This window comes from Columba livia, chromosome 3 (assembly GCF_036013475.1).
Source record: "Columba livia isolate bColLiv1 breed racing homer chromosome 3, bColLiv1.pat.W.v2, whole genome shotgun sequence".
In the NCBI taxonomy this organism is placed as follows: domain Eukaryota; kingdom Metazoa; phylum Chordata; class Aves; order Columbiformes; family Columbidae; genus Columba; species Columba livia.
This window is the reverse complement of record NC_088604.1, coordinates 8485724-8499865: the sequence shown is the minus strand read 5'-3', so window position 1 is coordinate 8499865 and position 14142 is coordinate 8485724. Positions and strand designations below refer to the sequence as shown.

The following is a 14142-nucleotide window of genomic DNA, read 5'->3' as shown; positions in this document are numbered from 1 at the left end:
AAACTGAATTTTCAACTACAGGAGTGTTTCAGACAAAGCAAAAGACTGCATTCTCCTTTGAATAAGCAAGATGGCACCAGCGTACCAGTTTTACTGTGTGCTGGAGAGATTCAAAAGCTGAGACACCTCATACTCAGCTATAGAAAACAGTATCTTAGCTGCTCACAACCCATTTGTTTAGACAACTGTGTCTGAAAATAGGTTTTTTTGAGCAATTACATTTCACTGCTTTATGTGACGCTCCCTTCTGTCCATCATTTGCCAAGTCAAATAAGGATACTAAAATATACACCCAACAGATGCATCCTCCTCTACATAGCATTTATCTTGAACGTGCCAGTCAAATTCAAACTTGCTGATTTAAATATTTTTAACAATTTGTACTCAAATGACTTTGTCTGCCACATTAATGGACAAGTCAAGAGACTTCTTAGTTTCCAGAGCAAGAAGAACTGTTCTCAGCATTCTTCTACTTATTCGCCTAAAGATATAATATGGACAAATTCTGCCCAATCTATGGAAACTTACAGGTATTTCATTTCAATTGCAAATAATTTTGGAGGTCTAGAACACCCAAGAAAACAACATACAGAGAAATGATACGAAAAAAAATACATATTTTCTTCTAACCTGATCAAAAAGGAGTCGAAGCTGCCGTTCGGATTCACCGACCCACTTACTGAGACAGTCTGCTCCTTTCCTCATAAAGAAAGCCACCTTTTTGTCTCCTTGACTGCATTCATTAGCTAGAGCTCTAGCTACCAAGGTTTTACCTGTTCCAGGAGGACCATAGAATAAACAGCCCCTGAAGATAAATGGATCAACACAGTCACAAACTTATTTTATGTCTCCTGAAAAACTCCAAGTCAAATTTTATAATGAAGACAGGGAGCCTGGAGAAGACTTAAGTTCTAGTATTATTATTTAGTGTATTGAACATTATTTCATAAAATCTAATGTTTTATGCTTTCAAATAAGTAAATCTTTGCTTTGTAGAGAACATTAATCAAAGGTATATCAAGCTCCCAAAGGATTGTTAAATACCTCCTCAAATATAAAATCTTAGATAATACTTGAATCAGCTTCAATTTACTTAATGTGCACCCATTTACATCATGCATCAAGATGCCTGATTAATATTAAAACCATAATATAACATTATCAAGATTATTTCTATCAAAAAAACATCAGCATTTAGCTTGATTTAGTAAAATATTTGATAACATAACGGAAAAAAGGCAAGGTACTACTTAATACAACACTTGAGAATTCTTTCTTTGACCAAATCACAGTTCACCTTCCTACCACAATAAACTAGATTTTTGTAACTCTTCATCACGCTTATTACATTCTAATAGACAAGCAGGGTAGCAAACATCTAAGTCTATTCGAACTGTAAATACTTCAGGGAAAGAATAAATCTCCTATATATTTAAGTGAAGCATTCTTTAGAGCTTAATAAAATGAAAATACAACAATGAGAGTAAACACACTTACCTTGGTGGCTGAATTTTGAATTTTTCAAACACTTCTGGATAAAGAAGAGGAAACACTACCATTTCCTTAAGTGCAAGGATATGATGGCTCAATCCACCTATACTATCAAAACGCACCTTAGAAAAAGAAAAAAACAAAGCGTGTCTTGTAAAAGCTTTCCACAAAAGTACCTTTACTTATAGCATAACATATCTGAAAACAAATTACAAACATCATGGCATTGATCAAGAAGAGTTCCCTGAATTTTGACACAGAGATTTCTCTGGATCGCAAGTTAACCACACCAGGGATGCCTGGACATCTACAGAGACCCAGCCTTAGTCAGAGAGCGTTTTTAAGCTCAGGCTCAACATAACATGTATATAGTCCAAGTACTTCTAGAAAATAGTTCCAACCTAGTAATAATTCAGCAGCTTCTGCACAAAACATACCATAAGCTAAAGTTTCCTAAGCTATAAACAATTGTTTCTGCACAGACACAACACCCAGAGAGTCAGCTCTGAGATGACCAACTCAGCTGGTCAGTACTTCAGTTTTCTACACTGCCCAGCATATCCCAGCTTCTACTATTACAAGTAATCACAAACTGAATCTAAACCAAGAAATGTGGTTAGGCAATTGATATTTTGGCTTATTTACAAGATCACAGAATCACAGAATGTCGGGGATTGGAAGGGATCTCGAAAGCTCATCCAGTCCAATCCCCCTGCCAGAGCAGGAACACCCAGATGAGGTTACAAAGGAAGGTGTCCAGGTGGGTTCTGAATGTCTCCAGAGTAGGAGACTCCACAACCCCCCTGGGCAGCCTGTTCCAGTGTCTGTCACCCTCACTGAGAAAAAGTTTCTTCTCATATTTAAGTGGAACCTCTTGTGTTCCAGTTTGAACCCATGACCCCTTGTCCTATCATTGGTTGTCACCGAGAAGAGCCTGGCTCCATCCTCATGACACTCACCCTTTAGATATTTGTAAACAGTCTCCTCTCCTCCAAGCTAAAGAGCCCCAGCTCCCTCAGCCTTTCCTCATAAGGGAGGTGCTCCACTCCCTTCAGCATCTTTGTTGCCCTACGCTGGACCCTCTCCAGCAGTTCCCTGTCCTTCTGGAACTGAGAGGCCCAGAACTGGACACAATATTCCAGGTGTGGTCTCACCAGGGCAGAGTAGAGGGGAAGGGGAACCTCTCTGGACCTACTAACCACCCCCCTTCTAATACACCCCAGGTACCATTGGCCTTCCTGGCCACCAGGGCACAGTGCTGGCTCATGGTCATCCTGTTGTCCACCAGGACCCCCAGGTCCCTTTCCCCTGCACTGCTAAGATGTACGCAGCCTGTTGATTATTCACAGGCCAAAAGCAAATGCTCTGTAGTCCAAAGGAATAAACAGACAACAGCTTTGGAAAAAAAAAAAATCAAACAGATCAGTGAGCTTATTATGAAATTACTTCAACTCTAAGAAGAGGCCGTGGTGAATTCTGCTTCTGTATAATTGAGGGAAGGAAAACGAAGAGTTTTCTCAAAACCTACCGATTTATCAACAATCATAGGGTCAACATCAGCCAAACTCGCACCAACTTTCACACGTTCTCGCAGAATTCCACTGGCTAAGTCTTCTGCTCTGAAGTTTAAAGGTAGGCACCTGTTAAACAACAAAAAAACCCACACCAAATAAATATTGTTCTGTTTTGATCGTTCTGCTGGAATGGACAAAACAAGACATTAAATGCCTTGTACTAGCTAAATAGAGAATTATCCTGGATTGATAAGGTAATCAAACCAACCTTTTATTGTGGTCATTATTCTTGTTTATCTGGAAGTTCCTTAAATATAGTTTTATGCATATATACAAATATTTCAGTCTGGAGAACTAGTGTGAACAGACTATTTTAATTAAACACAAAAGATACAATATTGACCAGAAGAACAGGACACTCTCAACCAGCAGTGATAAACTGGATAATTTCAGTGTGGGAAGAAAAGTATTAACAGAACAAAGAAAATAACATTTTTAACAATATAGCTCCAAAGAAAGGAAATAAAAATATTTCTTGCAGATCAGCTATGACTCACATCCACCTGTTTCAGCTTCTTAGCGTATAGAAAGCAGCTTTAAGCCTCTACATAGATATTACGTCAGGTGCAATACACAGATCAAGGGAGGGAGGAAGGTACCAGTAAGACACAGGTTATATCTGCAACTACATTTTTGGTAGCTGGAATTATGTCACTGGAATTCCTCAGGTGGAAGAAGGAATGGTGTGGTAGACAGGAAAAGAAAAATGAGGAAATGTCCTGGGTTTTTCTGTTTGCTTCTCCAACTAAGTATCTGTGACAGTAATACACTGATATACCTTACAGATCTTCCACTTGTAGACAACTGGTGAATAAATATAACATCAAAAATATGTGCTGGGTGTATAGAAGATACATATTGTTACACCACAGGAAGACAGAATAAGAGCTGGCACTGGAAGCAAAACTGAACTAACTGGGACCAAGTAACACTAAGAATAAAAATCCATTTTAAATGAAATTGTTTGTCTTATAGCCCAACTGAACCAAACAGATATTCTTATCTTTCCAACTTTTTATCACTATTGTTAACTATCTACTCATAAGACCTCAACATCTATGTTAATACATAACCAGCAATCCTCCTATACTGTATCTGCAGGTAATCACTGGCAGAATCAAACAAGTCTGCAGAACTGATAGAACATTACAGAATGTTTTGATACCTGTTTCTTGCTCTGGCCATGCTTTTAGATTTTCTTCTTTCAAAGCGTTCTTCATCTGAAGAGGTTGTATCACTGCTGTGAATGGCATGCTTCTTTCTCCTGTTGAAGTGGCAAAATAAACATAAAACTCAGTCCTTTTTTCAGTAGGACGGCACATTTTGATTCTTCTATAAAAACAAAACTGAAACAGCAAGTGCAGTACTGCTCAGGTTTAAGATGAATGCAAATTTTAGTCTTATTAAGTAAGTATCAAAATAATCTGGAAGGCGAACAGCACCTTTTACTGTCACAGAGATATGTGATCTCAACACGAACATTACTAGAACAGTGGATCCCTGTAAGATACGCGCTCTGCTCCACGTTATCTCAGCAAGTGTGACTGAGTATACAATCAATATGCAGTTGGAAGTTCATCAGACAGCATCTGCACTTAGGAAAACCTGCAACCACTTTAGCCCCCTCCAACATAACAGAAATATTAATATCAAGATCTTCTTACTCAGTTTGATGCTTCTTTTTGAATATTCTTTGAAAAAAAACCTCCATATTTGCTAAAAGGTATGGTCTCTTTTTATTAGGTCATTAATTCTGAACAGCCAAACAGTTTCATAAAACACCTGTACTGTAATTTAACTTCTGATCTGAATCTAAGTAAAACTACTATTTAAAGACTGCATGAACTGTTTCTTATTTTAGCTTGACAGTATTTCAGAAAAGTATTTCAGAAATAATACAGAATGTACATTACATCTCCTGTACAAAAAGGTGTTCAGCTTGACATCAGTTCGATAAAAGTTTGCTACTAGTAAAAATTCATGTACCAAACTAGCTGGTTTTTGCCAAAGCATAACACAGCCAACCAATTTTACTGTTTGATGACCACAAATTAGATACATTTTAAAACACATCAGAGAGTATATATCATGCAGTTAGGAAGAAGTTTTATGACAGTGTCCTGGCAAGAAGGGATAAAATGAGAATGAAGCAATGAGCACGCTAAAACTAAAAGGATAAAACCTTTCACACTCTCTATCTTACTAGCAAGTACAAGTCCTGAGATTATCCAACAAAATGTCATATGCAGTTAAAGCAAAAAAACCCAAACTCTTCAAAATTAAACTTTTTTTTTTCTATATTACACAGAAACGTACAGAACCGTGAGATTCCGCTATTATTTTATATATTTGTCATATTTTTTCCTATGCCATCACACTAAGCAATAAAAAGAATTATAGCTGAGACCAGCATTCATTTACTCGGATTCTGTTCATGGCCAGATTTATCTTTTTGAAGTTTTGAGTATGTTTTTTTTTAAAAAAAGTAGTAAGCTCTGATCTCAACTATTTTGTTAAATAAAGCCTATCAACAGTTTCCAAGACAACTTGTTGTATACCAGACTTCTTTGACACAATAGATAAGAGTCAAAAATGATGCCTGGTAAATATTTTATTACATTGTTAGTACTATTTGGATGAAATTTGAATGGGAAGAAAAACAAATTTAAACACAAAATATACACTCTTACAGAAAAAGCTACAGCGTGCAATGTCCAACTCTCTTTCCAGTACTTGCAGCACACCTGTTTCCATTCTTTATATCGCAAAGCTTCTACTGGGATTACGAAATGCTATGAATTCATTTTTGTATGCTGATCAGAATCTGAACCTAAGATACAATTCAAGACCCACGCACATGCGTGAATGAAGCGTACAGCTCACTCAAGAACCTTTTGAAAATCAAAAGCTAATGGAAACACACTGAAGGCAAACAACTATGTACGAGACAACTGACATTTACCTGATGTGGCTTCTTCTCGCAGGAGATCTGTGAATATCAAACAGTGCGTTTTCCCTCTTTTTTTGATGAGCTGGCACTGTGTAAGAGAAGTTACAGGTTTGTAATATCACTTACAAAAGAATAAGAAACTAATCTAAATGCAGCGCAGAAGTGCTAGAACATTGTTTTATCAATTCTGTTATCACAGTGGTTTCTCCAAAAGCTCAAATTAAGGAAAGAACTGGGGGGTGCAAGGAAATCACACCTCTTATGCTCTGCATTTCACTACCACCATACTTGGCTCAATACAGTCATGGGAATTCCACCCTCAGCCTCCTGAAATCATCACAGCTGTGGCTATAATGGCACAGAATGTGACTTGTCTAGGGTACCAGCATTTTCAGTTTGTTTGCAGGACATGAAATTCCATACAGAAACCTCTGCGCAGCTGCTAACACAAGACATCTTGAAACTCCTCTTGACAAATAAACCACAGTATTTGACTATCAGAGTCTTAATTTCAAAGTTGCCTTAAGATACAGCACACTACAAATACCACTGTAATCTAAAACAGATATGCACAGAATACACTATTGTAAAGAGAAGTATTAAGAGGTTCAAAACCAAGAGACACTACTCTGAATCCTGTAGGGATCATGGAGGGCATTTCCTATGAGGAGCAGCTCAGGGACTTTGGGTTTGTCTAATTTTGACTAAAGGAGGCTGAGAAGTGACCTCTTTGCTCTCTACAGCTTCCTGAGGAGGGGACGTGGAGAGTTTGGTGCTGAGTTCTTCTCTCTGGGATCCAGTGATAAAACACATGGGAATTGTTCAAAGCTGCACCAGGGGAGGTTTAGATTGGACATTAGGAAGCGTTTCTTTACCAAAAGGGTGGTCAAACACTGGAACAGGCTCCTAGAGAGGTGGCCGATGTCTCAAACCTGTCAGTGTTTAAGAGGCGTTTGGACAATGCCCTTAATAACATGCTTCAACTTTTGGTCAGCGCTGCAGTGGTCAGGCAGTTGGACCAGATGATCATTGCAGGTCCCTTCCAACTGAAATAATCTCAATTTCTCATCTAGTCAAAAAGTGGTAACTGCTGCTATGCAGCTTATCTATCAATCAGGCTTACCACTCAAGAGGAGAAGCAAGCAAAACAGTAACTATTTTTTCTATTCTAATCGATTAGATTGTTTTCTGAATTCAACTCCTGTCAACTGTTCCTTGACCAAAACCCCATTCACCTCCACCCCAGAGCCCAGCACGTGGCAGTACTTTCAAAGTCAGATGAGACGACACAATGCCACCACCACTGACAAACTGACAGATGGTGTCTCAGTGGTCACATTGACAAGGTGAACAAAACCAGAGGCGAGAGGAAAGGCAGAGGAACCCTGTCAGGGATGAGGAGCAGCCATCCAACCTCTCCCTTCCCAAACCCATGGTATTCTTGGAGGTCAGAAGAGCAGAACTACATGAGCACTGTCTGTTTCCTCACCTATTGGAGGGGCCTGGTACCTTTCCACAGTTTTTCTCTGTCGGAGATTATATGGCCGATCGTTTTCTTCTCCCTCGGCCTCTTCTACTTCTATATCTCCATCTTCTTCCTGAGACTCTGTTGGGGAGCACAAAATATTATCAGAATACTTCTATTTGATGCCAGAACTATCTTTGTCCTAAAAATTAACAGTTTAGTGGGCACTGAGAATTATTCCCCTTCCTAATAATGAAAATTAATTGGCAAATCACTGGAAATTTGAAAATCAAGATAAATCTACAGCACATTGTCAAACTTCCTTCTAGTTTCCCACAGAAGGTCTGGAAATGTAACAGGAAGAAAAATAAATGTAGTCAAATTAGTTTTAGTTGTAAAGCACTTCGAGTATCACTTCTACTCACTACCTTTTTCCTTCAATAATTATCTTTCAAAATAAAAATACTGCCTTTCTTCTCACTCTTTTCCCATAGGAGCCTCAGAAAAATCACATATTTGACACAGCATGAAAATAAATACAACTTTACAATTCACAATATAATTTTTACACAAAGTAAATAAACACACTGTATAAAGGTACCAACTAGGTCCATCTATTACCAGGATCAGTATTTCCATCCTCAGAATTAAGACTCCCTTCTTATTATTTGGGACAGACCACACCTCCTACAGTAGTTCCAGTTCAAAACTGAGATACACTATGCTGGATCCTGTTTGGATCCCCAAGGTTTGTGTCTGATTTCTTAAGGAAGCCAAGCATGCATATCGTTGATTATGCCCAAGTCAGCCATAATTCCTTCTTTCTTGATACTTTTTGAACCCACTGACCAGTTTCATCCATGTTTTTACAGGAAGGTAAAATTTCAAATACAGCTGTATGTCTACAAGCCTTCTAAAATACAGTGGATGGACAGAAAACAGATACTTTAATTAATACCTTCCCATAAGGAAGGATGCAGAACGGACTATTACACATTCTTTCTGGTAACTGCCACCCAGCATATGACAAACAGCGACTCGGAACATGTATAGCTGTAGACCACACACTTCACGTCCTGGCTTCCACCAGAGGATTGTTACAGGGAATGTAAGAAGAGGTCCAACTCCTTAGTGTTACAGAAAACAGGAGTAAGGGAACATGGTATATAGACATTTAGAAACCAGGCTTTGTTCTCCTACTTTCAGATAAATTTGCTTTTGTTTTAAGAAAACTATGTAGAGATTAGTAAAACTTCTCCTCCATCTAAAAAGGAGGAATCCTTTGGTGATCCTTCAGATCCAAAATTAAATTACTTTCTGTAGTGCAATATACTGCTATCTTATGTTGAGTAGAGCTTTGTTTTGTAAGTATTTCAGACAAACCCTTACTATTCTTTACCACACACACCTTCTTCTTCCCCTTCAGTGGACACTTCATGGTGGTTCTGAATCCCATAGCTATTTCTCCTCAGTGTTTTCCTTCTTCTTTTCACTCGAGAATACATATCCATGTTTTCCTGGAAGAAAATCCACATACACTCCCATCAGTACTGTCCCATGTCACTCAGTGTTAGTCCACAGCTCCTTAAGTAATATTCCACACCATCTTTAGCCCCCAAGTCTTTTTCCAACAGAGGCCTCCACACGGAGGCTACAAAAATAGTCTCACTTAATAGATGGTAAAATAAGTCTCTCAGATAGTACTTAGTCCACCCAATCCATCGTTAACATCAGTATCAAGCTGGTTTAGGGAACAAAGCAGATGACAGGCCCTGTTTTCAGACTGGCAGGACATGCTTTAAACCAAAGAAGAAGCAAACCAGGACATCACGAGAGGATGGCACTCAAAATCCATCCATAGATAAAACATGATTTAGTATTTATCTGTGAATTTTGTTCTGAATTTGAGTTTGAGATTTTAACGTTATCCATGGACGAGAATCTGCAACCTTTTGACACAGTTACAGACAAATGTATGGAGACTGCAAAACCAGCCATACTCCCCCTTGATATTACTTGTAGCCAAGATCTGAGACATTGTGCACTTACAAATTCTGTGTCTGTCCACATTCGTAGCCGTTCTACTTCCCCAGACCGCCTGTTTCTCCTGATGTTAATATTATCCATTTCCTGCAGGACAGCTTCAGCAGTGCTAAAATACATGTAATAGTTAACATATAAAAAATTCACTCTTAAAATAGCAGGCATGCATAACTTTTTACACAGCATCCAACGACTTAACATAACTAATTGTACAGTTACAGTTACTCCAAGGTCTACAAGTCAACTAATATACAAATGAATTAAAATCTGAATTTTTTAGAATAGCTACTTGAATCTATCAATTAACGACAAAATCAACCATAACAAAGAAAACTGAAATATGAACCTAGAATATAAACTAAGGAGTATGCAAAAGAAGAAATGCTGATGCTATTCAAACTTGGGGTTAAAATTATGCGGTAACATTTAAAAGAAAAAATTATTCAGTGTAAATAGTAGTATATAAATTTATAACTGCTTAGATGTCAGATAAGATTAAGTTTGCAGAATAAGAAAGTAAAGCTTTTTACCTACATCATTATAATATTGGGAAAGCAATTAATGCCTCCACCCCATAAGCTTTACAGCTTCTTACCCCGGCCTCACAGACGCTAATACATAAAGGATTTTTTAACTGTTACATCAGTAACACCTAGAATTTCATCATTCATTATTTGACCTCACTACCATTTCTCATCTACTATTTCATTAGTCTCCATTTTCAGTCTCTGAAGTATTTGTAAACAGATGTCAAAACAATGGTGCTGTATAAATAACAACCTTGGCTGAGCCGCTTCAGGAGAAAACAACAGAGTATTTGCCAGGCCAAGTCAATTATTTGGCCACCTGTCCTGAGCACCAAGTTTCTGCTCTCTAGGGCAATTATGGTAGATTTCCACCGGAATTCTACTATAACTGTATAATAATTGTAAAAGGGCAGAAATTTTCACTTCCTTTCTTTAAAGCTGTTTAGAAGTAAATCTAAAGGGTGAAATGCTGCCTATAAGTCAATGCAAGTTCTGGTGACAGAAGTCAGTAGAGTCGAGATTTCATTATGAGCATCCCCTTAAATTTCAAACGATTCTAAAATATCTGTGATGTGTGATATGGCCCCTTCAAGTAAAATCATGCTATAGTTTGCTGTGAAATAAAACAGGATTGGAGGGGACCTGGAAAAGTCCATCTGCTCTGCCAGGCCAGAACAAACTACACAACACCTAAATCATTCCTGACAGACGTTTATCCAACCTGTTCTTAAAACCCTCCAGTGATTATGGGACACACTGTTATCAGTGTAAGTTCATATACAGACTTCAGTACCATGATCTTATCAAATTACAATCTTCATGGTAGACTTTTTCCTATTGTTGATAAGAGGGAGATTTGACTGCAACTAGAAAAATAAATGTAACTCAATATAAATTTGTAAACTGATACCAAGTAGTTACTGAGTAAATTGAAAAAGAAAATTAAAGATTCAACAGAATACATTTAACAATAAATATCATACTTGGCAGTTAAGTGTTTATGTTTAAATAATTTTCCAAGCACTAGAGCAAGCAGTCTCTCACAGATGTGACTATTAAAACCCATTTTACAGGTGGGAAAAATCAAGACATATTAAGTGTCCTATCCAGGGTCACACAGAAATAATATTTCACTAAAAGTATTTCTGGCTCCCATTCCTGTGCTCTGACCAGTCTGTGCCTCCTTCTCTGACCCACTTTGTCTGCACAGCAAATGTCAAAAAGTGACACCCACCCTACGTGAATTACTAACAAATGGTAAAAAAAAAAAGCTGCAAACTTTTGATATTTTATGATCAAAATCATACAAACAAACTCTAGAAAGCTTCCACCCATTGTTGCTAATCCCCAATTTACATCACGTTTAGAGTATCGTACATAAACAGGTTACTAAGAGACAAGCTAGGGTGTGGATTTACAGCACGCTGGCCAACACATGCAACTTCACCCAGGTGTAAACACAAAGTAGCTCACACCTCGATGAAAGGCTGGTGAGCTGCTTTGCATTCAGAGCGCGGCTCAGAGAGGCAGTTCCAGCCCAGGACCAGCCGGCCGCTCACACCACCACCCAGCTGGTCCCAGATCACGCGTTCCCACAGCCAAACACACAGACAGCACTGGAAAAATCTTTTCAAAATCATTTAAATGCTTTGCGAATACAACCGAGGCATCCCCACATACCTGTTTACTAGCTGATCAAACAATAAGCTCTGATTCAAAGTTTCAAATCTGTTTTTCCTGGAGCGACAACTTTTTCTGACTTCTATATCTCCGTTTATGCAAGCATGGTCCCCATCTCCCTTTTTTTCCCCTCGAAGGGGATGGCTTTTGAGAGCTAAGAGAAATTTGTATTACTACTTCAAAATGCAGGAAACAACATTTTCACAAACAAGAATTTATAAGAGAACACTTAGCAAGGAAAATAAAGCAAAAGTTATTACAGAGCACAGTATGAGCACTCTTACATTCACTGAAGAAATCTATTTTTTAAATTCCTATCAAAGTTGTTTTACAGGCTATTTCTTCAGACTTGAGCTTGTTTCCTTACATGAAGATCTTATTCTATGACAAAAATTTGGCAGTCAAGTATACATTCCATATTTTTAAGTTAACTTCAATACTAAAACGCACACTTGGCCCACAGTTTCAATTCTTCCTCTTTCAAATACAGCATCAAAAGGTCAGATACAACACTGATTTTACAAGCAAATCTGCATCAGCTACTCTGTACAGTGCCAAACAAAAAGGGATCCCCCTTCCGATTGCTCCTTCGGCACGACAATAAATAATGAAAATACCAAACACACTTAATGGATTAATGTTTACACAGGGTCAGCACAGAACTAAACAAGATAGAATTGATGAAAAAGGGACATGAAAGATAAAAAAGGTGGTTTTAGCTGAGATATGCAATGAGATGGCAAGGTGGAAGGGTTTAAGCATATAGGAGAAGTGTTCAAGGTAGCAGGAGCTACAGACAAGACAGGTCTCTAGAATGCAATAGTAGATTTAACTAACATGAAGAACCGCAGAAGGCCAAATCTCAAATGAGCAGAGTAAGTAAATTAAAGAGACCAGCTGGAAGTTCATAACAGGAAATCTGGGAAATAAGGAAAACATCAAGATCATGGCTAAGAGGTCTGAACTGAGAATTGAATTTCATCTCAGAATGTTCCCCATATCCACGGAGAGCACCCAAGATGTTGACAGAAGAAAACTGAGCCAAAACTATAACTTTTGTGGTCAAAATGGTCAGAGTAATCAGTCAAGGTATTAAAAATATATGCAACTGAAAATCAGTGACAAAATAACTGTTAAATGTAGAAGTAGATACAGCAAGGTCTGCTGTAAGACACTTACATAAGCTACGTCCATTTGGTAGTGTAGCACCAGGCTGAGACGTTAACCTAGGAAACAATGATATCAGACACACAAATCACGTTAACGCTCCCCAGCCAAGCAGGAGTTACACAGCGAAAATAGAACTTTAAACATAGAATGTTACACGACTCACTATGACTTCAACACCCTGGTGACATGTAGGCCTCTGAAGAGCCTGCCTCATGCCCAACACCGCAATGAGGACAAAACTGTCCAATTATCAATTATATGAACCCCCTCAACTACCTAAACATCTCTTCTTAATCCCCCCAATGTTCCCTCTACTATTAATTCTCCCCCTAAGTTTCAGAATAGGATTTTGATATAGTTCTTCCAGGCAATTACAATTGAAAGACTCTGGATAAACCAGTAGAAGCACAAAAAGCTGGTTTGTACTCCCAGAAAAAGAATAAATTTAATAAAACTGCCAACTCAGGTGAATGGGATTAATTTATGCCGGGTGTACTTCAAATGAGTAAAAAATATTTTCATGCTCTCTATCCATCGGGTCTTTTCAATATCTTTTTAAATTAACTTCCAGGAAAATTAACTCCTGTTACTTCATAGTCTAACACAAAAACAGAATCCAGAGTTTTCTGCCACTTTACTGCATGAGCCGTTGTTTCTTCACTCACTTTTTATCTTTACAAAATTCAAAATATTATTCTTTATTAGACATGATTTTACTAAAAGACGACTTAGAATACAAGCAAACCAAAACTCTACAACCACTAACAAAATGTTAAAATTGGCCAACATCGCTCTGCAAAAAAACAAAATAAATCAGGCAGAAGGAAAAAGAGTATTTTTAAAATCTCTCTTCTACCCTGAGAAACACAAAGTACTTCATGGAAAAGTGAACTCTATATAGCACACGTGAGTTCTGGATAGGGACAAACTCCTTGTTCTCAAGCTAGAAAACTAAAATTAGTTTGATGGGAAAAAGAAAAATCAAGGGAAATCTTAAAAATTCCAAATGCAATCTGAGCTTGAACATGATCAAGAGTTCAACAGACTACAAAGAGTTCAACTCGGAGGCACAGATGAGATGATGTGGCTTTGCTATTATTTTCCTAAGAAATGGATATCAAATCATTATAAAACAGAGGTAATCTAAGAATTATTCAATATACTCATCAACGATTTGGACGAGGGAATAGAGTGCACTATCAGCAAGTTTGCTGATGACACCAAGCTGGGAGGAGTGGCTGA

General features: G+C 37.9%; 1 protein-coding gene across 3 annotated transcripts in view; it reads right to left on the bottom strand.

Moving 5' to 3' along the window:
* Positions 1-14142, bottom strand: part of ATAD2B (ATPase family AAA domain containing 2B) — an 88029-nt gene that overhangs the window by 52875 nt on the left and 21012 nt on the right. For all 3 annotated transcript variants that reach the window (XM_065055768.1, XM_065055769.1, XM_065055770.1), the window contains exons 3-12: positions 12910-12956; positions 11731-11884; positions 9530-9632; positions 8889-8997; positions 7505-7621; positions 6028-6103; positions 4231-4329; positions 3020-3131; positions 1498-1613; positions 631-805 (exon numbers count right to left, since the gene is read on the bottom strand). In XM_065055768.1, the coding sequence (XP_064911840.1) occupies positions 631-805; positions 1498-1613; positions 3020-3131; positions 4231-4329; positions 6028-6103; positions 7505-7621; positions 8889-8997; positions 9530-9632; positions 11731-11884; positions 12910-12956 (1108 nt within the window). The remainder of the gene's footprint in view (positions 1-630; positions 806-1497; positions 1614-3019; positions 3132-4230; positions 4330-6027; positions 6104-7504; positions 7622-8888; positions 8998-9529; positions 9633-11730; positions 11885-12909; positions 12957-14142) is intronic.